This window comes from Mytilus trossulus, chromosome 4, assembly GCF_036588685.1.
Source record: "Mytilus trossulus isolate FHL-02 chromosome 4, PNRI_Mtr1.1.1.hap1, whole genome shotgun sequence".
Classification (NCBI taxonomy): Eukaryota; Metazoa; Mollusca; class Bivalvia; order Mytilida; family Mytilidae; genus Mytilus; species Mytilus trossulus.
This window is the reverse complement of record NC_086376.1, coordinates 8113649-8135744: the sequence shown is the minus strand read 5'-3', so window position 1 is coordinate 8135744 and position 22096 is coordinate 8113649. Positions and strand designations below refer to the sequence as shown.

Sequence of the window (22096 nt, the reverse complement as noted above, 5' to 3'; positions counted from 1 at the left end):
AAGTCAATGCTGATAAAAAAAATCATTATTCTCATTATTTGTTATAGCTTTTTTCATTCAACTTTAATTTATGAAACATAATTAGCAATTATATACAGAATGATATTTGATAAGCCATTATGTTAATCAAGCATATTCTGATAAGGTTGACCTATAGATGTTGACCAGATGTTAGACACATTTCAAATATAGTTGCTATGGTAATTAAGGTTATAGGAAATCTAAGTATAATGGGATAGTCACTTTTGAGACTATTTCCTGTCGTGTATTTGTAAGAAAGCAGTGATAACAAAGAAAACAAAAGAGAAAATCGCATCATCTAAAGAGAAAGAAACATGTAAGTTAATTGTTACTTTAAAAATACTGATATACGTTTATGATTATGAATGACAAATAAAACATGTTTTTTAACCACAAATAAAACATATTTTATTTCTGAAATCTTTGTTAAATGTGAAGATTGCATGTTTAACCCTTATCAATGGAAAAGTGTATTTTAGAAATTAATTTTTCCTTGTTACATACTGTTTCAGAATGTTGTTTAATCATTTTTAGTTTATACAAATTGGACAAAATGCACAATAGATTACTTTAAGTTAGTAACATAATAGCCATCCTTAATGCCACATCGGATTCGTAATTTGCAAATATATATGCATAATTAAAATGTTAAATATTATAATACCGATAATGTTGGTGTATTTAGATTCGACTTCGTATTTTTTTCACTATAATTATTCATTTATTTAGAAAATTATTTAACACGGTTCTGTTTCCTGTATCCATATCTACCCTCAATTTTCCGGCTAAACTTAGATAGCACAGTGAAGTCTAACAATCTAAATAGATGTAGGAAGATGTGGTATGAGTGCCTTATCCCTATGGCATCTCCTTGTATAGTCTAGATTAGTTTTAAACAAGAGCCTTTTAGGATTTATTTTATTCGTAAGAAGTATACATTGAGTACTCATTTGTTCATTATTTTATTACAGGGGCAGTGAAATAATTTTTATGAAGATTTGCTATACTGGATAAGAATTAAACATAAGACGGATTCAGAAATAGTGCCAAAAGAAAGTGTAGCAGAAAACAAAAGGAACACTTGTGAATACAAACCATGTTAGATTACAGAACTAGGAAATAACTGTATGAACCTGATGAAGTGAATTACAGAACTAGGAAGTAATTGTATGAACATGATGAAGTGAAATTACAGAACTAGGAAATAACTGTATGAACCTGATGAAGTGAATTACAGAAGTAGGAAATAACTGTATGAACCTGATGAAGTGAATTACAGAACTAGGAAATAATTGTATGAACATGATGAAGTGAATTACATTTACAGAAATGAAACATCATGAATATACTTTATAATTTTCATCCTAGATCTGATGTTGCAACGTGTAGATACATAAAAATAAACTTTTAACAATTTGCTCCTTGTCTAGCTAGAATAAATTATATATTGGTGTTCATATCTTTGTATTTATTATTTAAAAAATAATAGGTAACATGGATGTGTTGATTTAATTCATTCAAATATGGGTACAATTCCTGAAGAGAAAGATTAGTTGATTGTTGGTTGCTAAAACGTCCAGTGGCAAAATGTTCATGCATGTTTAGGAAGATGGGGAGAAAAACAACGTTGGGTCAATGAATGTAGATACGTTGGGCCATTGTTGTGCCAACATACAAATGTTGTCTGGGACTAGGTTGAATTTGGGTTCCAGATTGGTAGCACATGATTATATTTAGGTTCCAGATTGGTAACACAAGGTTCTATAAAGGTAACTGATTGGTTCCAGAAGGTTCAATTAAGGTTCCAGATTGGTTACACAAGGTTCTAGCAAGGTTCCAGTTTGGTTACACAAGGTTCTATTTAGGTTCCAGGTTGGTTTTTCATAACGTTATATCATAACGTTCTTATAACGTAACTGGTAGTCCACACTTTTACGTTCCTACAATGTTAAATCACAACGTTCTCACAACGAAACAGAAACGTTCCTGGAACATTTCCTGAACGTTTTTGTGTTTTGTGGGTTATTTCTGTATGTTTCTTTAATGTAAAGAGGTGGAACATTTATATCTACTACTGCTATTTAAACTTGATACCTGTAAAGATTGGATGTCATGCTCATAATAATTTAAAGGTCTATTTTACTATCATGTATAAAAGCTTTTGTTTTACATATGTAGGACTCTAAAGTGCGATGGTACTCTGAAGGTACCAGTCTTGTCTTACAACTCCAGTTTCCGGTGCATGTCAAAACATGGAGGGAAACAAAATAGTGCATTTTTTTGAATTTTTTTCTGAACTCAACTTTTTCTGTTTGATTATAGGCTTATGCTGAATTGAAACAAATATATAGACTTTAAAAAAAAATCTTACATCTTTTGGGGATATAAATCCAGGGAAGTGGAAGGATCTCATGTTTACTGGAAGTGGTGCGGCCTAGTAAAAATAACAAACAGAAAGTAGAAAAAAAAGGTTTTGACTTCAGGATTGCGTAACTTTTTATTCTTCGTGGCAAGACCCCCATTTTTCGATTTAATCACAATTTCAATTTAGTATATATACATGATATGAACCTGAAATATTTTTTCTATGTAGCATTTTTTATTTTTTTATTTTCAAAGATCAGCTGTTTTGCATGTAAGCCTATGGAGCAGTCAATTACAATACTGCAACTTAAAGTGCAATGGTCACGCTAAAGTGCGATGGTCTACGCTAAAGTACGATGGCGTCTAACGCTAAAGTACGATGGTGTCTAACGCTAAAGTACGATGGTATACCACGCTTAAGTGCGATGGACCAAAAGGGTAAGATGCGAGGGATTAAAACATCGAAGTTAAGAAAACGTCTTTTCACAAAAGATAATTTGTGTAGATTGCCGTTCACACAGTTAATCACTAATGGGAACACCTCCCCAAACAGTCGTCATTGTAAATTACAAATACAAAATTAGATTATTGTCGGAATATGTAACATTTATTCTAAACGAGAGAGAAACAATGAGAAAGGCGATATTCACTGACTTTTCTTCTTTTTCATAGTGACCACACAAACATGTTATATTTTTCTTCAATATACAAGCTAATGTTTTAGCCGACTAAATCAAATAATAATTTACGCATGAAAACAAGCACTTTTAGGTTACCGACGTTACGTTCCAATAAAATCGACAATATTTTAACGAGAACTGCAAAGTAAACTACAACATAAAGAATAATTCAAATGTATCTGTTTGCTTCCAACAGAAGAAGGATACATGATATCCATGCGAATACTATCTTGTATCTATATACTAGTAGTAAAATGGTCGACTGCAGGATACAAGTTCGTCCAGCTACAGAAAAAAAAACATTTGCCTCAGGCGACAAAGCACGACCAGGTTTAAATCAATTCAGTCATTGACATTTGGTTTTAAAGGTGTTTAAAATATTTGTAATTTATCTTCCTGCGTGTTCAATTGTTAGTTTGTATAAACGACTGTTTCAAAACGTCATATATTTTACCGGACCATCGCACTCTAGCGTATGGAAACATCGTACGTTAGAGTCCTACACATATAATTACTGCACAACTTGTTCAAATTATCTTTAGTTTATTTTTAAAATGCATGTAATGCTAAAATTGAAAGAAAAAAAATTGTTTTCGACTTGTCGCCAAAAAATAAGATTGGTTTTCGGCAAAGGCGAAAAAAAAGTTTGTCCAGAAAAAAATTCCATAGCCCCCCCCCCCCCCCCCCCGAAAATCAAATGGTTGCTGCCTTAGATACTTCAAAACCATGTCATAAGGGTTTAAAATCTTTGCAACTGGTACAAATGAATATAACCTTTTATAAATTAAATGCTATGTCTTGCATAAATTAATGATACCACTTTGTGCTTAGACATTTTTTTATTTGTCTGTCTTTCTTATTTTTGTATCTTTAATGCTAATTTCTACATGTACATAGACTTGCATGATAAACTGTAAACACACAGATGAAAATAATTCTTGCTGTGAGCAGTTAGTATGGCAACTTACTGATATCATGACCAGATCAAACGGGTAAAAACAACGGCATAGATATACAAACCAAAAAGGCGACAAAAGTAATTTTTTGAAGTTTTTTATTTGTTTTTGTTAAAACACATCAAGGATAGACTTTATTAAAATGATATCAGAATTTATTTTCAAATTTCTATATTGGATTCATTCTAGCTTCTTTTTTTATGTAAGAATCGGAAAACTTAATTCAGTTTTGTGTTTTAAAGGATATTTCATGAGATAATGTTGTGGGTTTTTTTTAGCTTGACTGAAGCCTATATTCTGAACCAAAACAATTATTATCACATATATATGTAGTTGAATATGACACATTGCTCATCACATTTCGTATAAATATGTATTTGAATATGACACATATCTTATCATTTATCAGTCACATATTTATCATGTTATCATTGTACCATGTATATAGACATGTAGAACATTAAAATCATGTAAAAAAAACTGTCTCTTTGTTGAAATATTTTTAAACCTTTGTCTTATACTATGGATTCATTATTATTCGTGGGATACCAATTTTCGTTGGTACAGGGGAACCACGAATTTAAATGATAAATGATTTACACATTTTCTAAAGGAATGCATGCAGACTTTGCCAAAACCATGAAATTAAATATCCATGACTGTGCAAGTTTTCCTAAAAGCACGAAAATTGGTATCCACGAAAAGAAATTAATTCATAGTATTTGATATTTGCCCCTAAGGGTACCATCTGTCAACTAGCAAGTTCTTCGGAATTTGCATGATTAAAATAACAAATATTTTAGTGGGACGAAAAATTTCATTTACTAGATGAAGCAACTGTTTCAGCCTTTGCTTAAGTAGACCTTGTACAAAGCCGGTTGTTCTATCAACACCTGCTGAAAGCATGAGGATGGCAGACAGGGAAAAGTAGAAAAAAAATTGAACTTAAGAATTTTTGTAGCAAAGGATAAATAAAATGAAGGAACCAATTTTGTATAAAAAGTAAAATCACAAAAACAATCAATTTATAATGCAGTTATCAATAGGTACCAGAATTATAATTTAGTTCGCCAGACACGCGTTTTGTCTACATAAGACCCATCAGTGACGCTCATATCAAAATATTTATAAAGCCAAACAAGTACGAAGTTGAAGAGCATTGAGGATCCAAAATTCCAAAAAGTTGTGCCAAATACGGCTAAGGTAATCTATTCCTGGGATAGTTTTTCGAAAAATTCAAAATTTTGTAAACAGGAAATTTAAAAATGACGACATGATTGATATTCATGTCAACACAGAAGTGCTGACTACAGGGCTGATGATACCGTCGGAGACGAAACGTCCACCAGCAGTGGCATCGCCCCAGTGGTGTAAATAGTTATCAAAGTTACCAGGATTATACACCACAGAAAACAATTTTTGCCTTGTCTTGCCTTGCCTTGCGAAGAAAGTTGCAGAGGTGGTAAATATGTGTTGCTCAAGCACCAGTTGTCAAAAACAATGGTTAAGTTTTTAAAAATCGGTTTGATAGTCCATATCAGTTTGATGACTATTTCTTAGCCCTGTAACTTAGTCATGGTTTTGTGACTTTCGTTTAGTTAGCAATTTTCAATGTTTATATATAATGTAAAAAGAAGGAGATTCGGTATGATTGTCAATGAGAAAACTATTGACCAGAGTGTAAAAAATGGAATTTAACAATTAAAAGCAACAGTACAGCATTCGTCCTAAATCTAGAGATCGATACGAGGAATAAAAACAATAAACAACGAGCAACGAAATAAAGAGTACTAGCAGAACAACTAGTAAATAAATCATTTTATCCAAGACTTAAGTATAAATCTATACACATCCCACAGATTTAGTGAAAAGACATTAAAAAAAACACACATTACCTTGTAAATTTATGACCAATTTCCGATGTTCAGTTTCCTGCTTACTAGACAGCCGCACAACGATCAGTTCATATTAGTTCGACGATCATTTTGATGCACTTCTCTCAATTTCATGGTCCAACAAGCTTAATTCGCCTTTCATCTTTTGCTTTCCACAAGATTGTCTTTATCTGAATTGTCCGCCTTAAAAACGAGGCATATATCTTTGTCATCAGTTTAATTATCTTTAAGTCAGATCTTTGGAACTTCACCTAAATGCTGCAAACATAATGAGGTTGTCATCAAAGATACCAGGCTTATAATTGATACCCCAGATGCGCATTTCGTCTACATAAAACTCACTAATGACGCTCAGATCAAAATAGTTAGAAAACCAACAAGAACAAATTTGAAGAGCATCGAGGATCCAAAATTCCAAAAAGTTGTCCAAAATACAGCTACGGTAATCTATGTCTGTTATTATTAAATGCTTAACATATCGAATACTAGTAATTCATACTTTTACAAACACAGTTAATTCTTAAAAAATTATCCCCAAATCAAATCGGTACAGTGCTATTGGTGACATAGACATATGTGTTCAATTCTTTTAAACCAGGTATCTGTAAACTATTTTTCAGCAATGTTTTGTTAAGGATGTACACCTCTGAGGAGCCAAAAATTTCTAGAATTAAACTTTTTTTCTTAGCCTGATTTTTGGGTTTATAAGACTGTAACAAAATAATTGGCAAAGAAAAAATCATATGGTGGTGCACTTCTTTTTTTGCTATGGCCCTTTGAAAATGCCCAATTTTGATGAATTTCCCATTTTTCATCGAATTTTACCTATTTTTGGGCTATTATCTTGAAAAAAATTACAGTTCCACAATTAAACTTTTGTTCATACTTTCTATAAAGATTAAGTGGACCAATCTGAATAAATTTTACTTAAAAAACTATAGGTAGGTGTTAATATAAGAAAGTTTTATCATATTTTGACGCTTTTTTGTGTAAATTTTACCATGCTGTCAATTTTCTATTTTTGTGATTTTTCTCAGTTTAAAGAACAAAATGCATATTATTTCAACTTTTTTGTTATGAATGATTGATTAAATACATATCTAAGAAATTTGAAAAGACCAAAATGAAATGGGATGTACATGATTCTTGTAAAATCATTTTTTGTATCCCTCACCCATTTTCTCAACATTTTGGCTAAAAATACTGACTTGATTGGGCATAAAATTTGAAAACTGGATTACTCAAAAACCGTTCATTGTAAACACACAATTTTTTCAAAGAGTTATGTTTGATTATAATATTTTTAGAATTCATTGATATTTTCCACCTGCATAGCATGTTTTTGAAATATTTCAAGAACGAGATTTCAACGAGACTGAACGAGACTGAAATGTCAGAAGAATACATCCTTAAGTGTCAAAAAGTTGTGTCAAACGATAGTTTTAAAAGGAGTGTACAACTATAAATCGTATTTGAAATTGTCAAGTCAAAAGTTGTCATACAATTTATATCATCAGAGACTTATCGTATTACATTGTCTCTTATAGCAGTAATTTTTATGACAAGTTAAAAAAACCAGTGCTGATTAATTTCTGAGAGGACATTATAAAAAAGAAGATGTTGTATGATTGCCAATGAGACAACTATCCACAAAAGACCAAAACGACACAGACATTAACAACTATAGGTCACCGTACGGTTCAACAATGAGGAAAGCCCATACCGCATAGTCAGCTATGAAATGCCTCGATAAGACAATGTAATACAATTCAAACGAGAAAACTAACGGCCTTGTTTATGTAAAAAAAATGAACGAAAAACAAATTACATGGTAAAGTGACTATGTATGAATGACGTTGTTTATCAATTGTGTTCTTTTATTTATCTTTATAAATTTTCAACCTTTACTGTTTCTAAGTAGTCCATTTTTTGTGACATCCTTTTTGGCTTGGCTCGATACGTGTAAATCCCGCTATTATGCTGTGTTCGTTTTTTGTATGCTTTTCGTATGCTTGTATGCCATTTTTGCATACGTGCTTTGTCTATATGCAATTAAGTTTTTCTTTGCTCACATTTGTTTTTAATTTAGTTACTGTGACTTGACTATGGGTGTTATTGTTAACATTTACCTATAGCTCAACCTGATTTCAAAATTGACAATTCATTAGGAACATTTAAATTGACCAGTTGGTATAGTTAGATTAAAATCTACCTTGATTCTACCTGTGCAGATTTTTTTTACCTATTCCAATATTACAGGTTGCAATTTTGTAAATATTGAAAATGCAATTTCCCGTAGGAACAAAGGTCAAAATATAGGGCTGTGCGGCATATTTTCAAGGTTTATATGATCTGAACTTCTCAGAGTTTAAACTTACACTAATTTTCTTAACTACCCCTACCTCGAATGAAGGGTTACCACAAAATTCAATATAAATGTTCTGGACCATATGAGTATTTGGACCATACGCGTATGGTCATGGCAATCAACACTCTGTTACAGTTTACTTTAAATAGTTCTACACTCTTCATATGGTGTGACTGTTCCTTAAAAATACGCTATCATATAGGTCATTTTATTATCATATTATAATAAAGAGATTACCTAAATAAAAATAAGCAGTTTCACATAGTTAATTTACCACATTGTATACTGATGTCAATTGCCGATTTATTATTTCGAGTGAATAGCAATATGTCGACTTGGGAACATAACTTCCAAAAATTTCTCAATAAACTGTTGAACACAGAGAGCATAACTTGGAACTAGTATGTAAACAATTTAATTTTTTTTACGAATATTCTAGATCTTCCCAAAAGAGGCGTTGTTTGAAAAACAGCTGTATTAACAAAGTGCAACCTACAGCATGAGTTTTTTCTTTACCTAGTATTATTATTTTTTCAAAATTGATAGAGAAGAAAATATGTTTAGTTTTCATTGTTTTAAATCCCCAATAGATATGATTTATCTAATTTTTACCCTAAATCTTAATCAGTAAATACTTTTAATAAATATTTGTTGAAAACTTCTGATTTCCAAATCACCTTCCAATGTTTTTAATTAATGAATCCTTAAACAAGTAAAGGAAATAAATATTGTAATTACAATATTTTTATCATTGAAATGAGTGTATTCCCAGAAGTAATTGGTTATACCATGGAAGTAATATTAGATCCAATATTACTTCCATGGTTATACAATTGCCAAATAAACAATAGTATGAAGGAAATAGAAAGATTTTTTTTATTTTTAATACTGTCATTTAAAATATTAAGAGTGATCAAACCAAAAAAAGAATGTATATATGTCATTTTTTTTGCCAGGTATTTAATTGCATTGCCTATACTGTTCTAGATTTCATCCTAATGTTTTCTTGGCCAAATACTCGGAATGTTTGGTACCCCGATTAATCAATTCGCTTTATTTCACCCACTTCGATCGCTTCATTATTTCATATGTATTGTTGGTCTTTTTTAATGAGAGATAACTCAATATAGTTTGCTTTTGCTCTTGTGGAAATCTTAATAAATTTATAATTTCCATAATTTGATGAATTCTTATTAACATGTTCCTTGTACAAGTTGTTTATGCATATTGAAATATCAATATCAATATATTGAAAACTAGTTAACAATTTTATTTAATTATTGAAACTGATATTTGACATCTCATCATCATTTTTTAATATTAAACATACCTAATTCCCATCTTATGAAAATTGAATTTCTTCAGTCAACACAGCATTTATGCATAAAATTTCGTATGATATTATACTAGATTTCAAAGAAAAACACTGAAAGGTATACTCCAAAATTATTTTGAATTTTACATGTACATCATCATATGTAAGCCCCATAAATCAGTTTGAATGAATTATTTTCTCCTTGATACCTTCATGACATTTGATTCTTGGGAAAAAAAGACACATTTTAAGAAGCAAAATTACTGTAAAAAGTGTGAGGAGGGTATAAATAAATAAATCTAATATTGTATAGTACACAGGCAGACATACACATATGTGTATGAGATATATTAGATCTTAAACTATATAAGATATCTGATAAACTATACAAGATATCTTATAACTATTATAAACTGTATATGATATTTTATAAAGTTTATGAGATATCTTGAATTTATGATAAATAGCAAAACGGCTTGCCATAGTCGCATGCAATTCCACTATAATGATATCAAAACAAACATATACGATATCTTATAAAGTATATAAGATACCTTAACAAGTATATATGATATCTTATATGAAAAATTTTAACACGATATTTTAGTTACTTTTAAAAAGAGATATGTTATAAAGAATATGAAGTATGTAAGTCATCTGCTATATTCTATAAGATATCTTAGACAAAACAGATTGTATAAGATATCCGATATATTATAAACGATATCTTATATGTTACATGAGAGATCTTAGATATTATATAAGATATCCTATAACTTATGTGAGATATTTTATATATATATTATATGAGATATCTGACATATTATATATTATATGAGATATCTTATATATTATATATCATATGAGATATCTTATATATTATATATTATATGAGATATATTATATCTTATATGAGATAACCTATAAAGTTTATAAGATATCTTCTTAAGTTTATAAGATATCTTCTTAATTTTATAAGATATCTTCTTAATTTTTAAGATATCTTTTAAAGTTTATAAGATATCCTTTTAAGTAAATAAAATATATTATATAGTTTTTAAGATATCTAATTTAGGTTATAAAATATCTAATTTATGTTATAAGATATCGTATATACTTTATAAGATATCTAATATAATGTTATTGATAAGATATCTTATAGAATATCTAAGATATCGTATAGACTATCTAAGATATATTATAGACTATCTAAGATATCTTATAAGCTATCTAAGATATCGTATAAACTATCTAAGATATATTATAAACATAAGAAAAGTTTTCTTAGAAACTTAATTAGATAAGTTATGTAAAAAATCTTTTGATGATATTTCATATACTTTATAAGATATCTTATAAATTCTAAAAGATATCTTATCAAGAATATTAGATATCTTATCAAGAATATTAGATATCTTATCAAGAATATTAGATATCTTATCAAGAATATTAGATATCTTATCAAGAATATTAGATATCTTATCAAGAATATTAGATATCTTATCAAGAATATTAGATATCTTATCAAGAATATTAGATATCTTATCAAGAATATTAGATATCTTATCAAGAATATTAGATATCTTAAAAGCAATATTACATATCTTATATAACATAATATCTTATATATAATTATATGATATCTCATGTAGTTTATAAGATATCTTATTAAACATAAGAGATATCTTGAAATTCGAATAAATAGTAAAACGGCTTACCATATGCGACAGTCAAACAAGTGAGAGGTTTAGATAGCTATGAAATCACCACTTTCTACCCAAGAAGAATGCTTGTTCCAAGTCAGGAGTATCACAGTTGTTGATGTGATGAGATTTGAATTTGCCATTTGACAAGGAACTTTTCGATTATAATTTTCTTGGAGTTCGGTTCTTAAGTTATTTTACTTTTAACTAGCGCCGAGTCGATGAATGTTCAAAGTCTAAGGATTATAATAATCATTAATTTTCTATGTTGGGTACTGTTTAAGGTTATTTTGTCTTTTCATAATTTTTCGTTTTTCTTGTCATTTTGTTTTTGGCTTGGAGGTTAAAAAAAAGTTTAGTATTTTTGGTTGAACATTATTAATATCTGTCTCGGAGAAGAACAGATGTGTTCCCATCGTCGTAACCACAATTCCGTCCTCCTTTTCCGAATATGACCCACCGGGTTTTTTACTTGTATTAGCAACACGATGGTGTCACATTTGGAGCAGGGTATGTTTACCGTTCCGGGCAACTAGCCAAGAGTACATTTGGTGTGGTTCCTAATGCTCTTTTGTTCTCTAAATGTTGTTTTCAGTTGCTTGTCGTTTTGGACTTTTTCTTGTTTAGTCATTGAATTGTCAGTTTATTTTAATGTCCCTTTAGTGTCTCTTCCTTGTCTCTTTCTCCTTTCTTTTACTCGTGACAGGCAACTACATCGTCTAATTTCTCCTAAAAAATGCAAAAATATTGTTCTTGTTTATTATAATAAATTTTAATTTTTGTTCACGCGTTTTGTTTATTGCTGATATTTTTCTAGTAACAAATTGTTCTCTTTCGCTTAAATCGTTTAAATAAAACAAATTTTGACAGGTAAAATTTACTTCTCCAATCTAATTAACCGTTTTTAAAGGGTGAAGCTAAAAATCAACTTTTACTCGACAGAACCTCGAAATTCTCTCGTTTCTAAACTTTATCTCATTTTGTTATTATGTCGCGTCAATAAATTAGTATTTAAACGTAAGACGGGCTCAATATTACTATGAATAGAAACTCATTGAATATGCAATGCGATTTATTTTTAAATTTTAAATAAACTTATTCATATGTTTGAATTTAAAATACCGATGATTTTCAGAGCTATCCTTCTGGTTGAGTAACCATGTTCAATTGTTAAATATGGCAATGTTTGAAGGAATAAAATATATGGTGCTAGAACTTTTGATTTTAAACATATGTGTACCTGTAATGTTCATCACAATATGTAAACTCTTGATATATGAAGAGAAAATCGACATATTTCAGATTTCTGTATTGTACTTTCGATTTGTGTTTGTTGTGTTATCGTCTCAGTGTCATCCATTTAACTTTGGAGATCATTTTCCAATAAAAAAGAACTTCTTTGTTTATGGAATAGTTATGCCTTCTCTTTGTGTATTCAATTATCTATGTCCTAACTATATTGAGAAAGAAACAGAAGAAGGTGAACGTTTTGTGGATTATTTTGACATTGTTTTCTTTTATTTGGGTTTAGATGTAACAAATAAATGTGTAAATGGCAGTATACGAAGATGGTATATTCAAATGAGATATGGATTTCAAAAAATTATCTTCAACTTGATATTATTGATAGCGTTTCTATATCTTTCTTATCTTTTGAAGGGCTGCGTCAGTAGTTTAACAGGCGGACTTGTTATAAAGAGTAAGGAATACAACTCGCCACCAACGCTAGTAAACGAGTACAAGGAAAGCCAAAATATATTTGATACATCACAGGACGCTTTACGTAAACCAAAATACAAACAGAGAGCCATTGCGCATCATAAAACTTACCAAGAATTGTTTTATGAAACTTCCCCGGCTTCTGAAATACAGTATCATCGCTTTCCTGGCGAGGATATTAAATTCAAATGTGAATGGACACTGGCTAAACATAAAATTTCTAACTTGAAGGTTGCCGTAAGCTTTACAAAATGGACAATGATTGGGCTTAAAAATATGGAATACGATGTGCATTATAGAAGATACATAGAGTCAACAAAAAAGTATCAAACAGACAGCTTTTCTAGAATTTTCATAACTTCAGAACATTTCGGGGTATATTATTTATGGCACTCGGAGATGCATGCAGATGTGATGCATACTCATTTAGTATGTAGGTTTGAGTTGAAAAAGGCAAAGGTTGTGACGGAATATATTCAAGTTCCAGTTGGAAGCTTTTTGATACTTGGTAATCATATTTTTCATACATTTGCGAACATATCGGATTTAACTGTCGTCTACATGGTACAAAGTGTAGCATTAGGAAGAATCAACTTAACTTCTAATGAAATTTACTCAGAATGCTCGTACTGGACAAATGCGTATAAGCATTACAGAAAAAACAATTATGGTACCTTGTCTATTACTTCGTGGGAACATACTGTAACTGTTAATGGTGGTACTTGTGTTTCATCAAAATTGTACGGAATACATCATCTTAGTATTGTCCGAAAAAAATTTAAGGAAACATTATCTAACAGGCGCTCCATTGGCGTAGAAGAAATCATGTTAAGACATCGATATTTAGTTCATCCTGGTCCAACATTTTTAAATTTCCTTTACAAATCACAGCAATTTTCAGAAAACAACCTTCCTTCTGTTTCAGATATAATTGACGAGGAAAGGCTGTGGACTATTCGCCAAGGAATTGAAGGAACGCTTATTTTGTTTTTATTGTTTTTCTTAATCACTGGTTGTCTTCTAGCGCCAAAACTGTGTAATTACCTTTTCGATTTATCTTCTGCTTTAATGAACCTTTTCAGCAAGGTTAACAAGGTAAAAGTTGAACATTTCTCTGATTTCATCAATGACATTGAATTTTTCAAAGAAATTGACTGCCTTTTGATATCAGCTGAAAACGAAAGACAATACAATATCCTTATTTCGTCTTGTCTGGAAGGAGAGAAGTTAAAAGTGTGTATACCAGACAGAGATTTTGATGTAAATGGACTATCATTCAAACTTTATTCGCAAGCTACAAGAACAGCATTATCTGTTGTCATAATATGTTCTACAGATTTAGTGCAGGACTCTTTTCTAAATACATATGTAATAACAGATATGATTTTGAATCGCCTGAAGGACAAATCTATAAAAGAGACAAATATTTTAATTATCAAAACGGACATCCAAAATCTTCCAACATCTCTTCAAAAAATATGAACAAATTCAATGTTTTGATTTTTCTAAGATTTTTCTGACTGAATCAGATAAAAAAGATATGATATTAGGCTGGGCACAGTTAAGATTTAAAACCCCAAAACTAACATACTATGCAATGTTTTTTCATTGGTTTGAAGAGGAGTGGTTTCAGTTTTATTCATGCCACAAATCAATAGCATTGATATTAGAAGTTTGTTTTATTTTCGTTCATATTTGTTTTTTCACCTATTCCGTTAAGGCAGATTTGTGAATGACTAATTAACTTATTAACAGTAACTAATACACTTGTTGAATCACAATCTATTTATTGTCACTGTAGTATGACATTTATTTTAATTGTATTTTGAAAGTTTAATAATTGTAAATTGCACTTTTTCAAAATGTTTATGGTTGTATCATTATTAAAAATGTTTCTTTCTTTCTTGTAATACCCTGATAAATAGGTTAGTTTCATTTATTTGGTTTCCAATCATAAATACACAATAGAAACCTTCATTGCAACCATCAAGTGTCTAATGTTGAATAAAAATGTTAAGATTCGATCTAATACTGGTATGAAAAAAGTATCACCTATTCTCTCCAGCAACATTTATCAATGTGTAATTGATGGTATGAATCCTTCGCTATTTCAGGCAATCATATAAATGTTTGTTCTTTCTATTTAAATCTATATAAGTGTGCAGTGCTTTTTTATGGAAGAGTTTATCAGAGGACAGCACTATGTGGAACATTATTATGCTATTTTTGTTGAAGTCCATTGTGTTTATGCTGTTTTTAAAACTGGATTTTTTGTCTATATAATGAATCTGAATATTGCCACATGTGAAATATGCTGATGATGTAAATGCTGCTAACAGATGTAAAATTCATAACGCCATCCAAAGGAACTACAAATATTGTACAATTCATATGCCACAAAACTAATAAGTTTTCCCTACATATCCATTTATTGCTTGACAATGGACTGAACCAAAACAAGTTTAGAGAAAAACTGTGACCTTATACCTCTATTTAAAAAAAAAAATAGCAACAATTTTATGATGTTAATTGCAAACTTTCTTGAAACATTGTTCACTTCTACTTTTGAATATTTTAACAAAAAGGCAACAAGGAGAAAATTGTGTTTTCATGATTTAATGTTCTACATGTCAAGACACAGTACAATGATAACATGATAAGATAAATGTAACATATTCAATTACATATACACGTGATATTTGATAAGAAATGTACCATATTAAACTACATATATGTGATATGTGATAATGGATCAGTACAAAATTCATGGCAGCAGTAGAGCTTATAAAATAACAGATTTATCATGAAAATATCATTAATAATACAAAACTGAACACAAATTTTGTTTTATGAGTTTTCATATTCTTATATCAAAAACAAATAAGAAGATAAAAAAGAATCAAATTATTAAGTCTGAAAATCAATTGGATATTGTTTTCATACAGTTTATCTGTCGATATACTCACCAAAATAAATTTTAAAAGCTTTTTAACATCTGTTGTTAGTTTATATTTGATATTATTACCCGTTTGATCTGGTCATGTCATAAGCAGTTGGTTGCTTAAAAAACAGAATTATTTGCATTTTTTGTGTTTACAATATATCATTCAAGTCTATGTACATGTAGAATTTAGCACTAAAGAATACAGAAATAAGAAAGAAAGACAAAGAAAAGGAATGTTTAAGCACAAAGTGGAACATTTATAACATTTATACCAAAAATAGCATTATTTAGAAAATCTTTCCATTTGTACCAATTGCATAGATTTTAACATAAAATTCATCCTTTATGGCATGGTTTTGAAAAATCTTTCAAAATTTGAATTCAACTTCTATGTCTGTGCTTATTTAAAATAAATTTCAATAATCATTGACTGTTTGGATTCCATTTAAACAGTTATATGTCCTCCTCTATGCTTTATTGAGTACATTTTTGTCAGAATAATATTTGGTACAGGACACTGACTGGTTGTTAGTTATATTCTCATCCTATCAAAGTTTTCTTCTTCTTCAAACTATACTTGTATAGATCTATTTAACTGGCTGTGTAGTAGTTGAAGAAAAACAAAAAAATTACATAGTTAGTCAGACCGGTAAATTGTAATGAGCATCACATTAAAGCTTTTTAATTAAAATAGCAGTATTAGATATAAATGTTCCACCTCTTTACACAGAAAAAAACATACAGACTCAAGTCATACAAATTAACAAATCTTACATACATTTACACACCAATTAGAAGATGCCATGCATCACTACACAACACAGTAAACACTCATATATATGTAACTCTACCACACTTAACAATAACAAAAGCTTCACACAGACTAAGCAAATAATACTACAAGCTTTTAAGTATTTTAACAATAAAAAGTAACTTTGTATTTCAAAGGAAAGCCATCTTAATATCTAATTGAAAAATGCTAGTAACTTTTTCAGTTCAATAAAAAATTCAAATATTGAATTTAATATATGGTTTTTTTTTAAATTTTGCATTGGAGTACAAAAAAAATGTAATGTTAATTTCATAAATGAAAAAATTGTAGAGTTTTAGTCACCAATCATCATTTATCGTCTTTACTTGCTTATCTATAAAACTTACTTTGAAATTTTGAAGCTACTGATTCAAATCAGAAGGGATTGAAAAATGATACAGTAATGATATATTTAGACAGTATTATCCATTTATCGGGGGGACATTTTAATTCACTCTGTGAAAATCAATAAAAATTTAACCATAATGTTTTACTTTCGTTTTTCTCTCCTCTTTAAAAATTTTGTACAATTTTTCAGTATATACAATTAATAACTATATACATTTTATAATAAAACTTTGAGTATTAACTTAACAATATTTTTACATTGCTCTCCTGATATTTTAGCACTATTAAATGTCAGAGTTATCTCCCTGGATCAGAACTCTCTAGAGTTGACTTTCTCTTGATTTCAGACTTGGAGATAGAGTCATTGCCATCACTGGAGCTCTCGATCGTGGTGTATTCATTGCTTTCTAAAAAAATCATAAAAAGAGATTCTTAAATATTGAACTTTATTATTTTCTGTTTACAACAATGATATTTCTTGCTAAATTCATATTAAATTTTTAGGATAAAAAAAGGGCTTTCCATGTTGCTATTGTTGAAGATCCAGTTAAGTAATTATTTTAACTATTGGAACCTTTATATCAATCATATAAAAAACAAAATTGAGGGGCCCAATGTTCTTGAAGACTTTCTGAAAGTTTTCAAGTTTAATGAAATTCCAGACAGTTTTTTTTAAGAGTTATAGACACAGCTGGTGGACAGAATAAAAAAAATATGGACACATCAACCTACACAATATTTATGTGGTCTCATAAGTTGCATTAGGAAAGGATGAAGAGAATAAATAGGATAGTAGCTTTCTTCTCATTTTGGATGACTAAAAAGTAAGTACTAATTACCTTCATAACTTGTGGACAGTCTTTGAAAGTGTTGGAGATGGGTGAAAATGATAGTGGTGACACCATGGCAACAGGCTTCCCATGAAGCTCTGGTGTAAATCGTAACACTCTGGTTTCTGGTGGGTTCTTTATCAAATATTGTATTTCATTCTCAAGGGATGGGATAGGTTCTGGTGTTGGACGTTTCTCTGGTATGCTGCCATCACTACTTCCACTACTCAGACGTTTCCTTGCCTTAGGGGTCCGGTTTCTGGGTGTAGCTGGTGATTTACAGAGGTCAACTATATGCACTGCAGGACTATTTGGCTGAAAAAAGACAATCAGAAATATAAATGCAATATTCCAGCTTCTAGACAAAGAAGATAACAAAATTTTATGATACTTTGAATAAGATTGGTAGATTTGGCGTATTACTTCTTTGACAGTAATTTAGTTAAATTTAATTGAATTGGCATCAAACTATAAGATAAAACCAATGTTCGGAAACCTATTACCAAGTGATCCATTTGTGAATGGAAGAGCATTTTCAAGCTATGTTCCTTTTTTTTTTTATATAATCAGAGAGTTAAGTGAAAGTAAGAAAAATAAAATACTGTTAAATAAAAACTCATTTAACTTTCAAAATCATAATTGTATGATTGGTATATCATTGCTGAAATCTTACGCAAACCTTTGATATGATCAATACTATGAACAGTGTATCTTCAACTTTATAAAAATATGTACTTACTGTTCTCAGTATTCTCAATTTTGCTGATGGTTTGTCATCGATGAAAACATTATCTGAGTTGTCATTCTCATCAATATTAATTGGCTGGAAAGAAAAAGGACAAGATTAATTATTTCTGTGATATTAGGTAAAAGAGACAGAAATTTAACAAATCATTCATAATAGTCATTAATTATGGACAAATAAAAATCAAGACAAGATGTAAAACTTCTAAAGCCTTTATAAGCAATGAACAACAACAAAGGAGGCAACCAGATATTTAGCATGTTTAGAGAACAGCATCATTTTTTTTCATAGACAATATCTATATTTATTTTTTACTTAATGTTGAAATCATTGAATTTTACAAGATGTCTTGCTCACAAATAAAACTGCAGGTGTAGTATTCAGTAAACAGGAGGTTTATTATCAATGTATGTGCAACTGGACCAAACAGTAAAGCCTTCCCTCATGAAGCTTGATACCAAGTTTAAACTAGAGGCTCTAAAGAGCCTGTGTTGCTCACCTTGGTCTATGTGCATATTAAACAAAGGACACAAATGGATTCATGACAAAATTGTATTTTGGTGATGGTGATGTGTTTGAAGTTCTTACTTTACTGAACGTTCTTGCTTCTTACAATTATATCTATAATGAACCTTGCCCATTAGTAACAGAGAAAAATATTTGGTAAAAATTTACATAAATTTACCGAATTAATGAAAATTGTTAAAAATTGACTATAAAGGGCAATAACTCCTTAAGGGGTCAATTGACCATTTAGGTCATGTTGACTTATTTGTAGATCTTACTTTGCTGAACATTATTGCTCTTTACAGTTTATCTCTATCTATAATAGTATTCAAGATAATAACCAAAAACGGCAAAATTTCTTTAAAAATTACCAATTGGAGGGCAGCAAGCCAACAACCGATTGTCCAATTCATCTGAAAATTTCAGGGCAGATAGATATTGACCTGATAAACATTTTTATCCCTTGTCAAATTTCCTCAAAATGCTTTGGTTTTTGAGTTATAAGCCAAAAACTGCATTTTACCCCTTTGTTCTATTTTTAGCCGTGGCGGCCATCTTGGTTGGTTGACCGGGTCACGCCACACATTTTTTAAACTAGATACCCCAAAGATGATTGTGGCCAAGTTTGGATTAATTTGGCTCAGCAGTTTCAGAGGACAAGATTTTTGTAAAAGATTACTTAGATTTATGAACTAGAGGCTCTAAAGAGCCTGTGTCGCTCACCTTGGTCTATGTGAATATTAAACAAAGGAAGCAGATGGATTAGTGACAAAATTGTGTTTTGGTGATGGTGATGTGTTTGTACATCGTGACTTTACTGAACATTCTTGCTGCTTACAATTATCTCTATCTATAATGAACTTGGCCCAGTAGTTTCAGTGGACAATGTTAATAAAAATTTATAAATTTTATGAAAATTGTTAAAAATTGACTTAAAAGAACAATAACTCCTTAGGGGTCGGGTCAATTGACCATTTCAGTCATGTTGATTCATTTGTAGATCTTACTTTGCTGAACATTATTGCTGTTTACAGTTTATCTCTATCTATAATAATATTTAAGATAATAACCAAAAACAGCAAAATTTCCTTAAAATTACCAATTCAGGGGCAAACACCCAACAACGTGTTGTCCGATTCATCTGAAAATTTCAGGGCAGATAGATCTTGACCTGATAAACAATTTTACCCCATGTCAGATTTGCTTTAAATGCTTTGGTTTTTGAGTTATAAGCCAAAAACTGCGTTTTACCCCTATATTCTATTTTTAGCCATGGTGGCCATCTTGGTTGGTTTGGCGAGTCACGCCACACATTTTTTAAACAAGATACCCTAAAGATGATTGTGGCCAAGTTTGGATTAATTTGGCCAAGCAGTTTCAGAGGAGAAGATTTTTGTAAAAGATATATAAAATTTACGAAAAATGGTTAAAAATTGACTTTAAAGGGCAATTACTCCTAAAGGGGTCAACTGACCATTTTGGTCATGTTGACTTATTTGTAAATCTTTCTTTGCTGAACATTATTGCTGTTTACAGTTTATCTCTATCTATAATAATATTCAAGATAATAACCAAAAACAGCAAAATTTCCCTAAAATTACCAATTCAGGGGCAGCAACCCAACAATGGGTTGTCCAATTCATCTGAAAATTTCAGGGCAGAAAGATCTTGACCTGATAAACAATATTTCCCCATGTCAGATTTGCTCTAAATGCTTTGGTTTTTGAGTTATAAGCCAAAAACTGCCTTTTGCCCCTATGTTCTATTTTTAGCCATGGCGACCATCTTGGTTGGTTTGGCGGGTCATGCTACACATTTTTAAACTAGATACCCCAATGATGATTGTGGACAAGTTTGGTTTAATTTGGCCCAGTAGTTTCAGAGGAAAAGATTTTTGTAAAAGATATATAAAATTTACGAAAAATAGTTAAAAATTGACTTTAAAGGGCAATAACTCCTAAAGGGGTCAATTGACCATATTGGTCATGTTGACTTATTTGTAAATCTTACTTTGCTGAACATTATTGCTGTTTACAGTTTATCTCTATCTATAATAATATTCAAGATAATAACCAAAAACAGCAAAATTTCCCTAAAATTACCAATTCAGGGGAGGCAACCCAACAATGGGTTGTCCAATTCATCTGAAAATATCAGGGCAGATAGATCTAGACCTGATAAACAATGTTACCACATGTCAGATTTGCTCTAAATGCTTTGGTTTTTGAGTTATAAGCCAAAAACTGCCTTTTGCCCCTCTGTTCTATTTTTAGCCATGGCGGCTATCTTGGTTGGTTTGGCGGGTCACGCCACACATTTTTTAAACTAAATACCCCAATGATGATTGTGGCCAAGTTTGGTTTAATTTGGCCCAGTAGTTTCAGAGGAGAAGATTTTTGTAAAAGATATATAAAATTTACGAAAAATAGTTAAAAATTGACTTTAAAGGGCAATAACTCCTAAAGGGGTCAACTGACCATTTTGGTCATGTTGACTTATTTGTAAATCTTACTTTGCTGAACATTATTGCTTTTTACAGTTTATCTCTATCTATAATAATATTCAAGATAATAACCAAAAACAGCAAAATTTCCCTAAAATTACCAATTCAGGGGCAGCAACCCAATAATGGGTTGTCCGATTCATCTGAAAATTTCAGGGCAGATAGATCTTGACCTGATTAACAATTTTACCCCATGTCAGATTTGCTCTAAATGCTTTGGTTTTTGAGTTATAACCCAAAAACTGCATTTTACCCCTATGTTCTCTTTTTAGCCATGGCGGCCATCTTGGTTGGTTTGGCGGGTCACGCCACACATTTTTTAAACTAGATACCCCAATGATGATTGTGGCCAAGTTTGGTTAAATTTGGCCCAGTAGTTTCAGAGAA

At 30.5% G+C, this 22096-nt stretch overlaps 1 protein-coding gene across 4 annotated transcripts in view; it reads right to left on the bottom strand.

The window, feature by feature from the left end:
* Positions 1 to 15621: 15621 nt before the first annotated feature.
* LOC134714586 (rho GTPase-activating protein 19-like) overlaps positions 15622 to 22096 on the bottom strand; it is a 44439-nt gene continuing 37964 nt past the window's right edge. For all 4 annotated transcript variants that reach the window (XM_063575950.1, XM_063575951.1, XM_063575948.1 and 1 more), the window contains exons 11-13: positions 18694 to 18777; positions 17964 to 18269; positions 15622 to 17531 (exon numbers count right to left, since the gene is read on the bottom strand). In XM_063575950.1, coding sequence (XP_063432020.1) covers positions 17445 to 17531; positions 17964 to 18269; positions 18694 to 18777 — 477 coding nt within the window. In that variant the 3' untranslated portion in view covers positions 15622 to 17444. The remainder of the gene's footprint in view (positions 17532 to 17963; positions 18270 to 18693; positions 18778 to 22096) is intronic.